Raw genomic sequence first — 20,463 nt, 5'->3', positions numbered from 1 at the left:
ATTTGAGCATAAGCTTTCGTGAGCTACAGCTCACTTCATCGGATGCATTCAGCGGAAAATATTCAGAGTAGTTAATAGTGATTTGCTGTCAAACTGGGGGGGTACGTGGGAAATGTATCTAATGCGGTTCTGCAGGGGTCTGGAACTATTCAATATTTTTATTAATGTCCTGGATAACAAGTGGAGAGTATACTTATAAAATTTGCCTTGGGAGGGGCTGTTAGCTCTTTGGGGGACAGGATTCAAATTGAAAAGGACCTTGACAAATTGGAGAACTGGTCTAAAACTAAACAGATGAACTTCAGTAGACACAAATGCAAAGCACAACATTTTAGGAAGGGGCGGGGGAAAAAATCAAAACACAACCGCAAAATGGTGAATAACTAGCAAGGCTGTAATCCTGCTGAAAAGGATCTAGGGGTTCTAGTAAATTGAATATGAATCAGCATCATGCAGCTGTAAAAAAGGCTAATATTCTGGGGTGTATTAACAGAAGTGCCATATTTAAAGTATGGGAGATAACTGTCCCACTCTACTCATCACCAGTGAGACCTCAGCTGGAGCACTATGCCCATTTCTGGGCGTCACACTTTAGGCAAGGTGTGGGCAAACTGGAGAGAGTCCAGAGAAGAGCAACAAAAATGTTAAAAGATTTATCTGACCAATGAGGGAGGAAAGGTTAAAAAAACAAAAAAAAAAGTGTGCATGTTTAGAACAAGACAAGATGATGGTGTGGGGGGAAGGGCAGGGGGAACAGGGGGATGAAGGAACCCAATAACAGCCTTCAAAATGTATTACGGGCGTTATCAAGAGGACAGTGATCAATTGTCCACTAGAGGCAAGACAAGAAGTAATGGGCTTAATCTGCAGCAGGGAAATTTTTTCTAACGATAGTTAAGCACTACGTCCAAGGGATGTTGCTGAATTGCTGTCATTGAAGGTTTTAAAGAATAGGTTGGCCAAACACCTGTCAGGGGGGAAGGGTGGTGCCTGGCGTACTTGGTCATGCCTCAGTGCAAGGGGGCTGGACCAGCTGACCTTCCAAGATCCCTTCCAGCCCTGCAGTTCTGTGATTCTCTGATTAATTTGATACTTCTGGACTTCTAGAGGTTAAACTCCTAAAAACCATGTGCTGTTATGTAGAAAAGAACATTAAGATCTTAAACTAATTCTATACTTTGCCAGACAGCTTAACCTACATTTTCTGTAATGGTGTCAGCCAATTTCAAAAACCCATTCAGTTACTAAGCACCAAACCAACGTTTGTTTTGGATTTATGATCACTTCCATAATTTAGATATGCAAGCAATTTAAGCAGCCAGTCAAACTAAAATGCTGAAACACTAAGAGGCCTGCAATGACTTGAAATGGAGCATATAATCATGCACAATTGTAAATTCACTGCAGGGGGTATCACACAGCTTTGTTCTCCAGTTATAGACCTCTCAATTTTTTATTTTGTTTTATTAAAACAGGTAGCAACAAACACATCCCATCCAGTTATATCCAGAAAGCTTTTGTTTAGGAGCTAGTTATAGAATTAATTTATTTTTTGTTCTACCTGGAAGCAATGGAGGGCAAAAGATAGAAATTAATTGTTAGGATACTTTTATCTTTAGGGCATACAATGGAAAGAAACCAAGGGCAGCGCAGCCTGTTCTCCACCCTTCTGGCTATTTTTATAGAGACCAAGAATGTAACCCTGAAGGTCAAGAAAGATAAAAGGTCTACTTGTAAGTGCTCAAATGAAGAAGTCAATGGATTAGGACATCATTTCTCTCCACCTGTGACAGTCTTAGCTTAGTGCTCAGTATCCCACACCCAACTAGCATTGTGAATATTCTGTTTCCATAACAAAACATCCTTAGCAGTTAAAAAAAAAAAAAAAACCCTGAACACCTGACAAGCTAAACTGTTTGCAGATGAGAGGGCTGCATAACGTCAGCTGTTAGAGACTACCTGCCATCATCAAAGAGATCAAAGGTGTCTAGCCGATCAGAGACAGAACACAAATCAGTACAGCCTTGTTTGAAAGGAGGTGGGAGTGACTTATCTCTGTATCTAAAGATGTTCAGTGATTTTATTTGGGAGACAAATGAAGTTCTGGTATACAAATTACTAAAATTCACAGGAGGATTAGGAGACCTGAAGGGATACTGAGAATCCATAATTTAGGTGCAAAAGTAGTAGTAGTAACAGTAACCGTTTCAGGCATGATACCTACCCTTGATTCTTCATGCCAATTTTTATTACTTACAACCAAATTCTCTTTTGAAAGTATTTGTGTTCCCCTTGTGAAAGATCCACACTAAGAGGTTTGGAAGTACAGTTAAAGTAGGCACTTGACGGTATTTTCAGTTTCATCGAAGTAAATCAACAGATGAAGAAGAAGATACTGTCCTCTTTCAGTCAGAGCACCCTTAAGGGCTGCACATACCACTACTAGTTAAAAATCAGACTTCAGTCTGAGCTATTTAAATTGACAGTAACCCTTTAAGTTGGAAAACTGATGTATAGGCAGAGTATCTGCATTTCTCCCAAGACGTTCATTTGTGAAAGAGCAAGGAGCGTGGCTTTGTACAATTAGCAACCGGAGACTAGATTAATGCTATAAAGCTTTGTCTGTAATTTGCTCTCTTGCCAATTTTAAGTATTCCCCCATGCAGGGACACTAATTTTCTTTCTGAAAATAAGGTTTAACAAAGCTGAGAAGGAATTAAAAACCAAACAGCATAGCAAGCAAGCAGCTAGACAAGTCCATTAAGAATTGTTACAAAATATAAACATGCACCCTCTTGTACCAAGACAACTGCTTTTCATATTTCAGATTGAACTTTTGCAGGTACCTCAATATTTGGAGTTGGGAAACAGGGCTAAAGAGGCAGACAGCAGGGTCTTGAATGAATAACCCCCTCCAGGAAGAGGTGAAAAGTCTACACTGAGCCGAGGGGGTGCTAACCCATTGCGGGCCCTCAGCAGGAATATTATGGGGGGCCCTAAACCACACAACACATTCCAAGAAAAGCGAATAGGGAGCCCCCTGGAGTTGTTCGGGGCCCTAAGCAATTGCTTAGACTACTTATACCGAGCGCCAGCTCTGACAGAGAGAAACAACTTTCCAACTCTAAAAGTGATTTTAGTCCCAAGACGATTCAAGTGCCCACAGTAGCATTCTAACATTTAATTACAGCACCTCCAAAAAGGCTCTCACACCCCTGAGGTTAGTTAAATATATCCGAGTGTGTCACCAAGGGTGTGTCTACACTTCGAGCTAGGAGATATACTAGTGCTAGCTCTCATCCTGCTACAGTGCTAAAGATAGCTACATTCCATGGAGGCACAAGCGGGGGAAGGGTAGCCAGCCCACATATGTATCTAGGGTCCCAGATAGATAGCCTCCCCAAGAACCGATCTCTGATGAGGTCAGCTGTAGCTCACGAATGCTTATGCTCAAATAAATGTGTTAGTCTCTAAGGTGCCACAAGTCCTCCTTTTTCTTTTTGCGAATACAGACTAACACGGCTGCTACTCTGAAACCTCTCCTCCCATAGTTCGCACTGCCATACCTACACTCTATTTTTATAGTGTGCCAGCTCAGTGAGATCATGTCATAGAATAGAATAATCAGCATTGGAAGGGACCTCAGGAGGTCATCTAGTCCAACCCCCCTGCTCAAAGCAGGACCAATCCCCAATTTTTGCCCCCGATTCCTAAATGCCCCCCCCCCCCCGCGTCAAGGATTGAACTCACAACCCTGGGTTTAGCAGGCCAATGCTCAAATCACTGAGCTATCCCTTCCCCACCAATGGGAGTAGGTCTCCTCGAGGTGGGAATCATGACCCCAGTCCAAAGGGCAGACAAAGTAGAGCCCCAGGAGGGACAGGAGGTGTGTGGCAGAGCAAATAACCCAGGGCACCTGACTCCCAGTGCTGAGCCTTATCTATGAAGTGTAATATAAATGTTAGCAACAAGTCCCCAGCTGACAGTATTCATTTCTATTTGTCCTCTGAGCTAGGATCTTGACATTTGGCACAAATTTAGCACTGAAACGAAGAGTGAAAAAAGGTTAACAACTGTCACAGGATCCTAACAATGTTTTTCCAGCCAACTTGTGAGCCCATACCAAGAGCTCTGAATTAACTTCAGTTCATTAAACTAAGGAGAGAATAGCCAAATATTATGGTCTGCACAACTCAAGTTGAGGGCTGTTAACTCCGTGAAGCAGATAAGCCATTGAGAAGGGACTATACAACTTGGAACCCTAATTCCTCCACCACGGTTAATTAAGTTTCCACCGTCCAAGTAGTTCATGTGCTATTGCACAGGAAGAAAAAGGATGATGCAGACTTCTAACTCGTTACACAGGTAGTGGAGATACACCACTAGCAGTAGATTATGGATCAGTTCATTTGCAGAGGAAACATCAAAGAGAACCCCAGTAAAGCTCAACACAGGTATCTGAAAGTCCATAAAGGAAGGAGCATGTCACCCCAAATAGACAGGACTTCTGAAAAGACATTTGATACCATTTGGTACTTGAGACTACTACTGGGGATGGCATGCTTGTTGAAGTGCTACCTTAGTGACAGTAAATAGGAGACCTGTACAACAGGCTAGAAAAAAACAATATAAAATGTAGGCTATCATAAACTCAGTTTTTCCCACTAGAGCGGATCAATTAGGTTTACAGTTTAGGGGTTGATTTTACTCGCCAAGAGACCATATTTTTATTTAATATTCTACTTTGGCGACACAAAAGCATCAGAATTTGATCCTCTTCAGCTTTTACCGTCAGCTTAATTTAAAGGCAGAACTATTTTTTTAATATCAGAGGGGCAAGATTAGCAATGGTTCCATGGAGCGCTGAATTTACATGAGAAGTCTGAAGTTGGAGACTAAGATGAAGAGCTTGATTCATCATCCAGGCTAAAATGTATTTTAAAGGCTGTAGAGATTACTTGCTTTGGGGAGGTTTCCATAATAATAGGTGATATCATTTCAAAGACACGTATCTCCAGAGATTTCCCCTTGGGGGTTGGAGGGCGGGAAGAAGTGAATCAGACACCACCTCTTAACTAATCTATGGTACCTACCCCTACACATGCCAAGGGCTATTTCTATCCTACTCCTCCCGTTAGAAAACTAGGGAGACCAGTGGTGTTAGACCTGATTTTATATCTGACATATGAGGGAAACGGCTGTTCCAAGCAATGCAAGACGGCATCACAACCGGAGTAGCTGCACAAACATAAATCGCCAGTTCTGCTGTTGGGAATGGGTGTCAGAGTCGGTGCAGAAAAAAGTTAAAGTGTCTATCAAAGTGCACCAGTTGCATTGTTTAGATCATTAGGAGATGTGCACTCATTGAATGGAATACCTATCCTCCCAAATAAATGACTGATGCAGTAGGCACCTAGCAGCACCACACTCAACACCGTTTAAATAAAACAAATTGAGTTGTGGTATTTCATTTGGCAGATGCGTGTGCGATAAACACGAGAGGATGCACTGAACCTAGGACACACATACAGCTGTGTGATGACAGAGGGTACATTTGTATAGAGTGTGCTCAATACTTTGACCACTTATACATGGAGAGGTGACGCAAGAGTATTAGCTCCCAAGAAATGGAAATGCAAGTCAGGAAAAAACTAGACAGCAAGATGTAAACACTCAGTTACCTATGACCCCAAATTAAGAGATTCTCATTTGTTTCCCACTTGTATGATAAAGAGTTTGAAGGGACCCACTAGAGAAACATCCTATCACTAGAACTGATTTGTACACACAGGATTTTGAACTTGAGGATTTGAAGGATTTTTTTTTTAAAAAAGCCACTGGAACACTTTAGAGAGAGTTAGTATTAACTAATCTTGTAATTTAAAATTGATCCACCCAGATGGAGAATAAATTTTAAAAAGGCAATCACCTTCTCATGCTGGAAGGGTAACTGGTCAAAGAAAGTCAGAATCTTACACTAGCCATTAGATGCATTATTTGCACAGAGATTACTTAATAAAATAAAAACAAGAACAACTAAGAAGTGAATACTAACACAAGAGTTCAAATTCAGACCTTATGAACCTTCGTGGAGAAACTGGAGATAAAAATAAATTCTTCAATCAACAGTTTGTCTCCTTTTGAGCCAAAACCTGCCATGAAACTCTCCACTTCACCTGAAATACAAACCGATAATTTCTCAGCTGTCTTGAGTTTAAATAGTTCCAGCTTACTAAGGGTGTTGGTCCGAAGTTAAGTGGACTAGCTCCACCTCCTGTCTTCTTCACAAACATGGAGCACCAAAAGTCATTCCCCCTTCAGTATGCCTCCAGGATCCATTGCAAATATGGTGGTAGCTCTTAGAAGTTTTCAGAACCTGTCGTTTCTCTAGGTCACTGAAAAGCTCACCTCACCTCCATTCTCCCACCACCCCCACACAAAATTTTAGCACTTTCCAACTTTTGGCTCATTTTAAAAGGGTGATGGTGAAAGATTATTTTTATTTACATTATTGAGTTGCCTAAAGGCACCAGCCCCATTTTGCTAAACTCTGTACAACCGTGAAAGATGGTCTCTGCCCGAAAGACCTTACCCTTACCTCTTAATACAAACATAGAAACGTGGGGCTAGAAGGGACCTCAAGAGGTCATCTGTGTTCCCTGCCCTGAAGCATGATTATCAAAATTCAGATTTAACCCAGCTGGATTACAGTCAGATTTGGTCCTCTTGCCTGCAAACACTGAGCACATATGCTTCTTTACTTAACTTAGTACCACTTAAGTCACAGGAGTAGAATTATGCATGTGCTGAAATGTTTGCAGAATGAGGATCACAGTTCTTATTATAAAGTTATGGGGGGCTGATTCCCTCATGTTGAGAGTTTCCACTTAGTAAAAACATATCTAGATAAGAACAGATGCCCAAAAGGATAGCCGGTCAGCCAGGGAAAATAAGTAGAAAAAACACCCACCCACGTGCACACTAAATGGCTTTTGGTCTGTTTCTTCTCTTATCAAATCACTAGCAGCCTTATGTACAGAATTTTCCAGTTAACTCAATTACTGGTCAATTTGTTCCTCATGTAATTTGATTCAAACCTCTAGGGCCAGATTTATTTTTTTTTCTAAACTAAAAATAGCACATTCTCTTCTTTGTTCAGTTCTTGTTTTAAGCAGCTCTCTCAGTCAATGGGCTTAGAAAGTGGGCATATAAACTAAGGAGAAGGCCAAACCTCTCTGTAAGCTGTTTTATATACTGTGTCCTGGAAGTAATAAAGATAACAAGATTAGACACAACGTAATAGGAATGGATTTATCTGAAATAAGGAGGAAGGTACAATAAATAAGGCTAGTCGGGAAGTAGATGCTCACCATCACATGCAATTACAGTAAACCTTTTTTGCACTGATGATGGCTGCAGTAAGTTATATAAATGCTGTTGGCATTGAGCAAAGACTCATGGAAATCTGGCTGCTTTTGGCATTGATTTTTTCAGTACCAATGGCAAGGTCTCCTACTGACCACTCAATTTTTATAGGTTTCAGAGTAGCAGCTGTGTTAGTCTGTATTCGCAAAAAGAAAAGGAGTACTTGTGGCACCTTAGAGACAAACAAATTTATATGAGCATAAGCTTTCGTGAGCTACAGCTCACTTCATCGGATGCATTCAGTGGAAAATACAGTGGGGAGATTTATATACATAGAGAACATGAAACAATCGGTGTTACCATACACACTGTAACCAGAGTGATCAGGTAAGGTGAGCTATTACCAGCAGGAGAGCGGGGGGGGGGGGGGAGGTGAGGGGTGGACCTTTTGTAGTGATAATCAAGGTGGGCCATTTCCAGCAGTTGACAAAGTCTGAGGAACAGTGGGGGGTGGGGAGGGGGAATAAACATGGGGAAATAGTTTTACTTTGTGTAATGACCATCCACTCCCAGTCTTTATTCAAGCCTAAGTTAATTGTATCCAGTTTGCAAATTCCAATTCAGCCGTCTCTTGATGGAATCTCTTTTTGAAGTCTTTTGTTGTAATATTGCGACTTTTAGGTCAGAGATCGAGTGACCAGAGAGACTGAAGTGTTCTCCAACTGGTTTTTGGAATGTTGTAATTCTTGATGTCTGATTTGTGTACATTTACTCTTTTACGTAGAGACTGTCCAATTTGGCCAATGTACATGGCAGAGGGGCATTGCTGGCACATATCACATTGGTAGATGTGCAGGTGAACAAGCCTCTGATAGTGTGGCTGATGTGATTAGGTCCTATGATGGTGTCCCCTGAATAGATGTGGACACAGCTGGCAACGGGCTTTGTTGCAAGGATAGGTTCCTGGGTTAGTGGTTCTTTTATGTGGTATGTGGTTGCTGGTGAGTATTTGCTTCAGGTTGGGGGGCTGTCTGTAAGCAAGGACTGGCCTGTCTCCCAAGATCTGGGAGAGTGATGGGTCATCCTTCAGGATAGGTTGTAGATCCTTGAGGATGCGTTGGAGAGGTTTTAGTTGGGGGCTGAAGGTGATGGCTAGTGGCGTTCTGTTATTTTCTTTGTTGGGCCTCTCCTGTAGTAGGTGACTTCTGGGTACTCTTCTGGCTCTGTCAATCTGTTTCTTCACTTCAGCAGGTGGGTACTGTAGTGTAAGAATGCTGGATAGAGATCTTGTAGGTGTTTGTCTCTGTCTGAGGGGTTGGAGCAAATGCGGTTGTATCTTAGAGCTTGGCTGTAGACAGTGGATCGTGTGGTGTGGTCTGGATGAAAGCTGGAGGCATGTAGGTAGGAATAGTGGTCAGTAGGTTTCCGGTATAGGGTGGTGTTTATGTGACCATCGCTTATTAGCACCGTAGCATCCAGGAAGTGGATCTCTTGTGGGGACTGGTCCAGGCTGAGGTTGATGGTGGGATGAAAATTGTTGAAATCATGATGGAATTCCTCAAGGGCTTCTTTTCCATGGGTCCAGATGATGATGATGTCATCAATGTAGCACAAGTAGAGTAGGGGCATTAGGGGACGAGAGCTGAGGAAGCGATGTTCTAAGTCAGCCATAAAAATGTTGGCATACTGTGGGACCATGCGGGTACCCATAGCAGTGCCGCTGATTTGAAGGTATACATTGTCCCCAAATGTGAAATAGTTATGGGTGAGGACAAAGGCACGAAGTTCAGCCACCAGGTTAGCCGTGACATTATCGGGGATAGTGTTCTTGACGGCTTGTAGTCCATCTTTGTGTGGAATGTTGGTGTAGAGGGCTTCTACATCCATAGTGGCCAGGATGGTGTTATCAGGAAGATCACCGATGGATTGTAGTTTCCTCAGGAAGTCAGTGGCGTCTCGAAGATAGCTGGGAGTGCTGGTAGCGTAGGGCCTGAGGAGGGAGTCTACATAGCCAGACAATCCTGTGGTCAGTGTGCCAATCCCTCAGATGATGAGGTGCCCAGGATTTCCAGGTTTATGGATCTTGGGTAGTAGATAGAATACCCCACGTTGGGGTTCCAGGGGTGTGTCTGTGCGGATTTGTTCTTGTGCTTTTTCAGGGAGTTTCTTGAGCAAATGGTGTAGTTTCTTTTGGTAACTCTCAGTGGGATCGGAGGGTAATGGCTTGTAGAAACTCGTGTTGGAGAGCTGCCGAGCAGCCTCTTGTTCATATTCCGACCTATTCATGATGATGGCAGCATCTCGTTTGTCAGCCTTTTTGATTATGTCAGAGTGGTTTCCAAGGCTGTGGATGGCATTGTGTTCGGCACAGCTGAGGTTATGGGGCAAGTGATGCTGCTTTTCATTTATATACTGCTTTTTCATTCTACATTTTAAGTTCAGGATTTATTCGTACCACCACTCAGCAGGCTTGAACTCTAATAATAGCACACCCTGATAATACTGGTGTTTCCCCAGGTACTGAAGTGAAGGACAATCCAGAGTGTTGATAATTACTAAGCACACTCAGCGGCTGTCGAAGCAAACTACAGAAGTCAACACTGTGGACAGCAAGTCAGAAATTTGTGGAAGTAAGCCAATCAAAGCTTGGGGGAGGAGGTACACAAAAGGAATGGGCCATACTGCCAAAAAAGAGCCCTAATTAAAGCTATTTACAACGTAAGAATGGCCATACTGGGTCAGACCAAAGGTCCATCAGCCCAATATCCTGTCTGCCGACAGTGGCAAATGCCAGGTGCCCTAGAGGGAGGAAACCTAACAGGTAATGATCAAGTGATCTCTCTCCTGCCATCCAACTCCACCCTCTCCACAGAGGCTAGGGACATCATTCCTTACCCATCCTGGCTAATAGTCATTCATGGACTTAACCTCCATTAATTTATCTAGTTCTCTTTTAAACCCTGTTGTAGTCTTAGCCTTCACAATCTCCTCAGGCAAGGAGTTCCACAGGTTGACTATATGCTGTGTGAAGAACAACTTCCTTTTATTTGTTTTAAACCTGCTGCCCATTAATTTCATTTGGTGGCCCCTAGTTCTTATATTATGGGAACAAGTAAATACCTTTTCCTTATTCACTTTCTCCACACCACTCATGATTTTATATACCTCTATCATATCCCCCCTTAGTCTCCTCTTTTCCACGCTGAAAAGTCCTGGTCTCTAATCTCTCCTCATATGGGACCCATTCCAAACCCCTAATCATTTTAGTTGCCCTTCTCTGAACCTTTTCTAATGCCAGTATATCTTTTTTGAGATGAAGCGACCACAGCTGTACGCAGTATTCAAGATGTGGGCGTACCATGGATTTATATAAGGGCAATAAGATATTCTCCGACTTATTCTCGATCCCGTTTTAAATGATTCCTAATATCCTGTTTGCTTTTTTGACTATCGCTGTACACTGTGCGGACGTCTTCAGAGAACTATCTACGATGACTCCACAATTGAATTGGAATAGGAATGCTGGAGAAGGGGGATTAGCAAGTACCATTCCAACTATGTCTATGCCAGTCTTTAAAGTAGCACACAAAATAGTCCACTAGAGTGGATTTTATGGATCTACATGGTGTGCTAGCGGGGGAGTTTTTGTTATCTCTAGATACTACTGACCCTACAAAAGTCACATTTTTGCTATTAGCGTGTGAATTTAAATTGGGAATCTGCCCTAAGAATAGAGTTCAATGACCGTGAGCACTCTTTGGAAATCTAGAAAATTGATTGTTTATATGCTTAAAACCAGCATCTATATCACTTGAACTGCTGGCAAGATCTTCTAATGTGAACAGGGCAGACCTAAGGACTAGTCATATCATATCACTTGTCTCCTAATAAAACAGTCGGGCTATGGCGTGAGGTATAGCACTGTTCGTTCTATTTTGAATAGGAAAGTAAAGAACTCCTGTGACATACAGAATTTTAGACTTCACAGCAGAGCAGAAATAGTCTCTGAAGAGGAAAAGTGTATATGTGTGCTAAGAAAAAGAAGTTGTAATGCATCTGTATAGGCAGCAAGAAGAATTTGACAGTTTGTACATGAAGAACATGCTAGTAGTTTACCTTTAATACATTATTTATTTTTAAGAAGTTATGATAAAGTGCTGCTTGTGTTCAACTACTAAATACTGAATAGTAAGTAGTTGTGAGACCTCTCAAAAAAGTAACTGGGAGGTATAAATACAATGCATTATAAAATCATAACCACCGCCTTCAACTGTCCTCTAGAGATGGGTTTGACGCTACTTAATGATTTTCTAGAAAAACAACTGGGCTTTCACAATGAGACTGAAGTGCAGTAAAAGGGAACAGAAACCGTAGCGGCTCAGGCTTATGGGTTTAACCCTTCTGAAGTTTGAAAGATAAAAGTCATTCAATTGATTTGTACTGGGAGCCTGCTGCGCATTTCCATTACCTTCCACCTGGCGAGCCACCTCTCTTTGCTGGACACTATAGGTAAGCTTGATAAATAGCATTAATAACTTCATGAGCATCCTGTGGGAAGGGTAGACTAACTTCTGCAGCACCCCTCTAGCAGCACAACCAGAGGGAAAGGCTGTAGCAAATCAGGGGAACATAGGCTGGGTTGTCTGGTCAGACTACTGGGGAGACCATGAGCATGAGGCTCCCTCCCACTCCAACAACTTCCATGAGGCACGGCAGAGGCAGACTGCTATTTACCCAAAATATTTCCAAATAAACGCATCTCAGAACGTTTTGTTATTTTGACTTTTCACTCTCATTGGGGATCAAGACAAAAATGTCAAAATATCAAAATTTCTGGTGGGTCTAGTAAAAGACCCCATAAATGATGAGAGTTTCACCAAAGCACTCTTAGCTACAATTGCCCTTGTGCTCTCCTTTGCCACTGGACAGTATACAGACAGCTGTACTTCAGCATACATACCAAGGCACTCCACAAATTACTATGCAAGTGTAAAATATTGCTCTTATTTTTATGTGGAGGTGAAGTGGCCTGCAGTTTTCTCAAATCTCCCTTTCACCATTATTTCCCCCATCCCCCACAAAAAAGTGCAACTTTAGTTGTCCCATTCTAATCACGCTATTACTTCCCCTTTTCTCGTTGTGGTTTTAAAGGTGGTAAATAACTGTTCTGATATACTTCGTCACTTTCCTTAATAACCCTTCAATAAACACTGTATAATTTCAATGCTTGGTTTTTTACCCCATCTTCTATTTTTGAATCATTTTTTCAAACAATATTCTGCTTTCTGAATACTGAAACAGAGCCTGAGCATTTCAGCCTTTTCCATGTCTTCAAATTTTACAGTTTGTTGATGTCTTACTTCTTTATTCTCAATGGCTTCAATCTTACAAAATCTCCTCTAAGTGCTATTGTATGTCACACAGATTTTCTGAGGTACAGGAAGATACTCCCCAATTTCCATTGTCTGAGGACTGTACTTGCACACTTTACCCCTAAATGGAGGGATCATCCAGTATTAATATCAAACAATGATTTCAGTCCAAAGTGCTTGTTGCTCATGGAGGTGACTCATACCAGAAAAGTGTATTGGAAATAGCAAACAATACTATTTTTATAGCTATTGTAAAACTAATTGTATACAAGAACTGCAAGTTGCAAGACCCTTTATTTGAGGGAATGTACTCCCAATTCCGCTATCCCACCCTCAAACGTTTAGCCTTTTTTTTTAAAAAAAAAATGCCTGCCTCTGTGGAAGGATGATTCAGCTGCAAACAAGTACTTGAAATGCCTGTAGTATGAAAGAGCTTATTTAGGTAGATACATTTGGCAAGGGTTTCTGAGCTCTCAGATAAAGCTCTCACTTGTGCCCTCTTTTTCCAGTTTACAGGGAATAGAAGAGATTCAGATTCCTCAGAGGAGTCTGATCACTTTTGTACAGGCCATGGGCAGAAAGCATGATTTAGAACTGGAAGCACTTGTACCAAAGCTGTTCACTTATAAAAAGGGAGGAGGGGTTGTAGTTTAAGAGCCGCTGGTAAACTAATGATTGATAGAAACTTAAGTCTGCTGCATTCAGAGAACCTAACTTTCACTGGGGTCAAACATGAAATGGCAATGAGTGGGCATATACAACAGCATAACAAATGGGGATGCTGAAAGTTCTGTTGCAGCATTTCACAAAATTAGACAACTAATATACACTATCTAAAATAAAAAGAAAAGGAGGACTTGTGGCACCTTAGAGACTAACAAATTTATTTGAGCATAAGCTTTCATGAGCTAAAGCTCACCTCATCGGATGCATTCAGTGGAAAATACAGTAGGGAGATTTATATACATAGAGAACACAGTGTCGCTGATTTGACGGTATACATTGTCCCCAAATGTGAAATAGTTATGGGTGAGGACAAAGGCACAAAGTTCAGCCACCAGGTTTGCCGTGACGTTACCGGGGATAGTGTTCTTGACGGCTTGTAGTCCATCTGTGTGTGGAATGTTGGTGTAGAGGGCTTCTACATCCATAGCGGCCAGGATGGTGTTTTCAGGAAGATCACCGATGGACTGTAGTTTCCTCGGGAAGTCAGTGGTGTCTCGAAGATAGCTGGGAGTGCTGGTAGCGTAGGGCCTGAGGAGGGAGTCTACATAGCCAGACAATCCTGCTGTCAGGGTGCCAATGCCTGAGATGATGAGGCATCCAGGATTTCCAGGTTTATGGCTCTTGGGTAGCAGATCAAATACCCCTGGTCAGGGTTCCAGGGGTGTGTGATTATCACTACAAAAGGTTTCTCTCCCCCCGCCCCCGCTCTCCGGCTGGTAATAGCTCACCTTAAGAGATCACTCTGGTTACAGTGTGTATGGTAACAGCCATTGTTTCATCTTCTCTATGTATATAAATCTCCCCACTGTATTTTCCACTGAATGCATCCGATGAAGTGAGCTGTAGCTCACAAAAGCTTATGCTCAAATAAATGTGTTAGTCTCTAAGGTGCCACAAGTACTCCTTTTCTTTTTGCAAATACAGACTAACACGGCTGCTACTCTGAAACCTGTCACTATCTAAAATAGTTCATCCAGCTCTAAACAGGCCAAATTCCTTCAGAACTTCTGCTCGGGTTAAAGATTTGCTGAAGCATGATTTCCCAAACTGTGGTACGTGTACTGCTGGTGGTAAGTGAGCTTGCTGCCCTTGGTACACTCTAACAAGATGGTTGTTTCCCTTTAAGTGGTGGCAGGGACTGGGCCCAGCCAATCCCTATTCCATGGCATTGCCTCTTTAAGGAAGCAGGTGTTCAAGGGAGCAGCGGACTAGCTGGGGGATGGGACCAGGTGTTAATCAGATAGTTTCTCTAACATGATAAAACCCTGCTGTTAGGTGAGTCCCCATTGGAAAGAGAGGGAAAGCAGCCTGAAGAGGAGAATTACTGGAGAGTGACTCCCTGGAAAAAAAAAAAGAAAAGGAGGACTTGTGGCACCTTAGAGACTAACCTATTTATCTGAGCATAAGCTTTCGTGAGCTACAGCTCACTTCATCGGATGCATACTGTGGAAAATACAGAAGACGTTTTTATACACACAAACCATAGGAGCCCAAACCAGGAGGGAGACTGGTTGGCTGGCTAGGGAAGCCTGACTGAATCATACCAAAGCCCCATAAAGGAAGGCTACCATGCCCCAGAAACAAGGGGAAGTAGTATGTTAAGGACCAAGGGAAGCTCCATGGAATAGGGCTGGAACCTGGATATTGGTGGGATGGAGAAGCTTGCTTCAATCACAGCATGTCCCAGGAAGGAGGGCTGTGGAATCCCTCTAACCTAGAGGAAAGAGCCAAGTCCATGGACCAGGGCAGGAGGACCTGTGGAAAAGGCTCTCTAGAGGCACCAGAGCCCTGAGTGGTACTGGCAGAGCTCCCAGTCTCAGAACGATCTAGAGGGGAAACTAGGAACCGGAAGCCTTGGAACAAAACTGAAGTCGAAGCTGCCTGGGTAAAGCCCTCCCACCTCTCTATCTATCCCCTGAGTCTCTTCCCCTTTTACACATTCAGCCCCCCCACACACCAGAGGCAGTCCTCTGCCCTTTTACACACACACACACGAAAAGAAAAAGAGAGAAAGAAAGAGAAAAAGAAAGAGACCCATCCACTCCAGAATAACCAATAGCCCAGTGGTTAATGCACTCACCTTGTATGTGGGAGAAGTTCAAGTACCTGGTGTGAATCAGGGAGAGCAGAGAACTGAGCTAGGATTCCCACATTGGAGTGAGTGCCTGGACCACCAGGCTCATGCTCTCTGGTTGTGACCAGAAATTCCATCCTGGACCTAAGAAACCTTTCCTAATGAAAGAGGTCTCAAAACTGGTACGTTCCCATGAAATATTTCAGTTTTCACAAGTGAGCATTTTGTGATACAAACATTTTGTTTAAGAATTCCAACCAGCCCTGAACCTGTTCAGTGTTGAAGGTCTTTTGCTCTGTAGTTACTGGATAAGATTGCACTTTTCGCAGGTTTACAGAGTAGTGCATGAGGAGATCATAATACCAGAGAGAATAGCCTGTAACCTGACGTAGTAATTTAGTATTAACAGTTGTTTACAATTTCATAGTGCTATAAAAGCATTAAGCTAGGTTATTTTCGCACTGTAAAAAGGGGGAGGTGCAGCAGTTAAATGAAATGTCAGAAGCCACACAATCTGTGGGAGAGTCAGGATTAGAATGCTGACATTTCTGGTTCCTAGTCCTTTGCTCAGTCCATGCTCCCTATACAAACAGTATGATTACAATATGTATCCATGTTAGCATGCAAGTTCACTTGCAAACTAAATACCAACTAAATTTACCCTGATTATTTCAATTTTAGCAGAAAACCTAGAAGTGGGTTTGAGACATGACTTGACAGTTTCTATTCACCTGCTGCAGCATAAGGAACACTGTTTTTGTGTCCACCAAAATTGTCCTTTACTTACTAATTGATAGCATATTATTAATTTTATCAAATATCGGCTTTATTGTTCAAGTGGCCCTTAAAGCCACTGACATTATGGAACACCCTCCATTGAACCACAATTGTTAAATATGTTGGAGTAGTTTGCAGGACTCAAAGTAGTTCAGGCAGAGAAATATCATGTGCCAAGTAAGTCTTCAAGTGATCACGGATAGTAACAAATGAGAGAAATAGTTGGAATTACTGGAGATTCTGATCTCTGGGTACGCTCCTTAATTTGCTGGAGCACAATGAAGGTACGAAACAATGATGAACACAAGTTACAGAGTGCGGATATCTAAATAGAGCCCATGTATGGGCCTTTTCAGATACCATAATGCCGAAGCAGAAATACTGAATACCAGTTACGTGGGACAAAATATTTCCAGTGCTGTCCCACGTAGAGAGCATAGCACTTCGAACATTATTTCCAAGAAATCTCAGAAGGTTGAGGCCAAGGAGCAAGTGTACATTATGCATGGGCACACAGTGACAATGGTTCTGAGAATCATAAAAGTATCATGATGGAAGGTGACTAAGCTAATACCCAAGACAAATCAGAATGTATTTATTTATGGTATTCCCAATGTCATCACACTAGTGTTATAAATTCACTTGAATTAAATTATATTAAATCCACATTAGGAAAACAGGAGTAGATGGGGGGTGGAGGGGAGAGAAGCAAAGCATAGCGTTTACCTATGCAGAGTATCAGGAGACTTCTTGACCTAGGAAAAGGGCTTCTGGCATCAGAAAGTGAGGCTTCCCAGGTCTTCAACATAATCAAGATCCTAACTATCTCAGGGCTTGTCTCCATTACCCGCTGGATCGACAGGCAGGGAATCAATCCAGCGGGGGTCAATTTATCGCGTCTAGACCACCAAGTGCTCTCCCATCAACTCCGGCACTCCAGCAGGGCAAGAGGCACAGGCAGAGTCGACAGGAAAGTGTCAGCTGTCGACTTACTGCAGTGAAGACACTGCGGGAAGTAGATTTAAGTACATCGACTTCAGCTACGTTATTCACTTAGCTGAAGTTGCATAACTTAGATCGACCTCCCCGCCCCCAGTGTAGCCCAGGCCTCACTGAGCACTATTAAGCATTAACAGGTTTACATTCTAATTCTGCGACATGAGCCTGAGAAGACAGTAACTTTTTGGAAGAAGTTCTACATCTGGTTACAAAGAAGGATATTTACTGATGGCTTCACAGAATGCCATTTAAATCAAGTCTGTCAAGGAGTTTGGATGAGACAAGGAAGCTTTAGTTCGACTGCTGGTAAGGCAGTCTGAGGTGAACAAAAAATGGAATTTACTGGCCACAAATGGTGTGCGTGTGCACATTCACGCAGAAATACCAAGTGCATACAGCGTGCAGGATATCTGTTTGCGGCAATCTCTCTCTAGGAGTATGTTCAACCCCTAACACATAGCACAGGTTTTAGGGAAACAAATTTAAAACCTGAAAAGGATAGGCTCAGATTATAAAAAAATTCAAGAACGTAAACTACTTTTGAAAACTTAACGTAGTCTCGGAGGTTTGCAAATCATGGAATTCAAATCTTGCTGATCTTGACAAATAAATGGAGAAACTAAATCTCCAGCATTTTTTAGAAAAGTGAACAATTCTATTGTACATTGTTAATGGTGCCTTATTATTGTATTGACTGTCAAGGTTAACGGTTGCAGTAAACTAATCGCACTTAGGGCTGGTTTTCAGGAAGTGCTGAGCACTCTACTACAACTGAAGCTGTTAAAAGCAGTTACACTTAATGTGAGCCCTTCCATAATTAATATAATTAAGTTTGTATAGAACCCAACTCTCTACAGCAGGGGTGGGCAAACTTTTTGGCCTGAGGGCCACATCGGCATTGTGAAACTATGGAGGGCCGGGTAGGGACATCTGTGCCTCTCCAAATGGCCTGGCTCCCCATCCCCTATCCGCCTCCTCCCACTTCCCACCCCCTGACTGCCCCACTCAGAACCCCCGACACATCCAATCCCCCCCTGCTCCTTGTCCCCTGTGCGCCCCCTCACCCCTAGCCCCCCACCAGGACTCCACTCCCTATCCAACCCCCCCTGCTCCCTGACTCTCCCCCCCCCAAACTTCTGCCCCATCCAACCACCCTCTGCTCCCTGTCCCCTGACTGCTCCCTGGAACCTCCTGCCCCTTATCCAATCCCCCCACTCCCTTACCATGCTGCTCAGAACAGCAGGCCAGAGCAGTGGCAGAGCAGCACAGTGAGGCTGCGAGGGAGGGGGGACTGCAGGGGAGGGACCGGAGGCTAGCCTCCCACGCCAGGAGCTCAGGGTCCAGGCAGGACTTTCCCGTGGGCTGATGTGTATTTGTCTAAACCATAACCTGATCCTGGTTATGCTCCAGGAACTCTCAAAAGTCACAACTAACCTCATTAATAGGGACAAGAAATAAAGCTGTTATGGGACTTTTCATACGAGAAACAACTACACAAGCGATATGAAAAATTTCACTTTTGTTTTGGCATTATGACATGAATTCAGGGTTCTCTTTTTCTGGTAAAAGTTGACATATAACATGCAAAGCAGGTAAGAATGTCACTCCCGTCGCCAATCTATATGTATCCACTCTTCCAGAAGAATGAGTACTCTGAAGCTAGGTCCTGGCAAGGAATAGCTTTTAAACTAGATTTGTAATACAGTATTACAGGCGTTTTAGTACTTAAAAAAACATGTTTTGGTGAAAAACTTGGAGCAACTGTGCAAATGGAGAAACTGTATTACTAAATGAACTCCTCGTCTTCTTCATTCAGAGCTCATAAAACAGTTTGCAAAGAGGAGGATATAAACAATTAAATGTTTTCAACTTTCACATTACCAGGTGCAGAAACAAATGTAGAAGTCACGTTTCTTCAGAACATACACTTCAAGGGTTCACTTCCCAGCATCTTAAGCAGACCTAATTCCCCCCCATTCCTTACCTTGGTGATTTAAAGAGATGCGATTAGATGGTTCTTGGAATCCTGGTTCCACCAGATCTCTCCGAGTGTGAGCTGAAGTCTGATCTACATTATCCTAAAAACACAAACAGCAGAAAATCTGATCAAAATATGGATTTTGTATTCTCCATAATCTAAGATACTGGGAGCTAAGGCAATTTGATTTAAGAGCTGAAGAATGTTTTCTTCATAGTGTTGTGCTATAAAATTCTTAGGAGCTTCACAGCTTTGTCATCTATAATTCCAAGGATGGTTGTTTAGGATTTGTAGTTCTTTAACCAGAACAGTCCAGACAAATAGATTCAGTCGCTACTAGCGAACCCTAAAGGAATAAGAGATTCAATTTAGATATTCATCCAAAACTCCAGATATTAATCCAGACCTCAATTCTGGCAACCTCACAAGATCAGGCTTGAAAAGCTTTAATGCTTTTGCTGGGTCAAGAAATACCATAACTTCTTGTAAGCCTTCTGTACTTCTGCCTAAAACCAAGCCTCGCAGGGAACAAGAAAAAGGAGGGAATCAAAAAAATAGAATTAACTTTATTTGGTTTACTAAAGTCAGCATTTGAAGGAAAATTAGAGTAGATTCATATTTTGCCTCAACCATTTTATCAATGTGTAAACACCTAACATTTCTAGTTTGTTGAAACATTTCAGACAGAGTTAATTTACATTCTAGTATTCTAGGGTAAGAATGGTCTATAGCGCATGACAAGAATTTAGACCATGCCTCCTTAGAGGATGTTTCTAACAGCAAAAGGCCACTTCAGTTCTAAAATGAGTGCCAGTTAATATTAGAAGTCTCAGACTTGCTGCTTGAAAGACTTAAGTCAGTATGTATGAAATCTACCAATTCAAAAGTTTCTAGGTATTGACAACTCAAGAAATGCCAACGGCTTCATAGAATGGCTGCAGTTTTACATGTAAAAGTGGAGTTTTAAAATACCACTATCTGGTTGTATAATGTTCCAAATGTTCCTACAAAACGATACAGTACAAGTTAAGATCTTGATATCCACGCCTTCATACTGGCCACACGTACACACCCAGACCTTCCATCTTTTCTGCTTATCTTCACGTGACTCCTCGTGTCATTTGTGCCACCTTATTTTGAATTCAAACTAGTTCTCTTAGTCTCATCCTAAA

General features: G+C 42.3%; 1 protein-coding gene across 4 annotated transcripts in view; it reads right to left on the bottom strand.

The window, feature by feature from the left end:
• GRB10 (growth factor receptor bound protein 10) overlaps window positions 1-20,463 on the bottom strand; it is a 263,650-nt gene that overhangs the window by 103,122 nt on the left and 140,065 nt on the right. For all 4 annotated transcript variants that reach the window (XM_073332709.1, XM_073332708.1, XM_073332712.1 and 1 more), the window contains one exon: window positions 19,298-19,391. In XM_073332709.1, the coding sequence (XP_073188810.1) occupies window positions 19,298-19,391 (94 nt within the window). The remainder of the gene's footprint in view (window positions 1-19,297; window positions 19,392-20,463) is intronic.

Source organism: Lepidochelys kempii, chromosome 2 (assembly GCF_965140265.1).
Source record: "Lepidochelys kempii isolate rLepKem1 chromosome 2, rLepKem1.hap2, whole genome shotgun sequence".
Classification (NCBI taxonomy): Eukaryota; Metazoa; Chordata; order Testudines; family Cheloniidae; genus Lepidochelys; species Lepidochelys kempii.
This window is presented reverse-complemented; position numbering and strand designations above follow the sequence as displayed.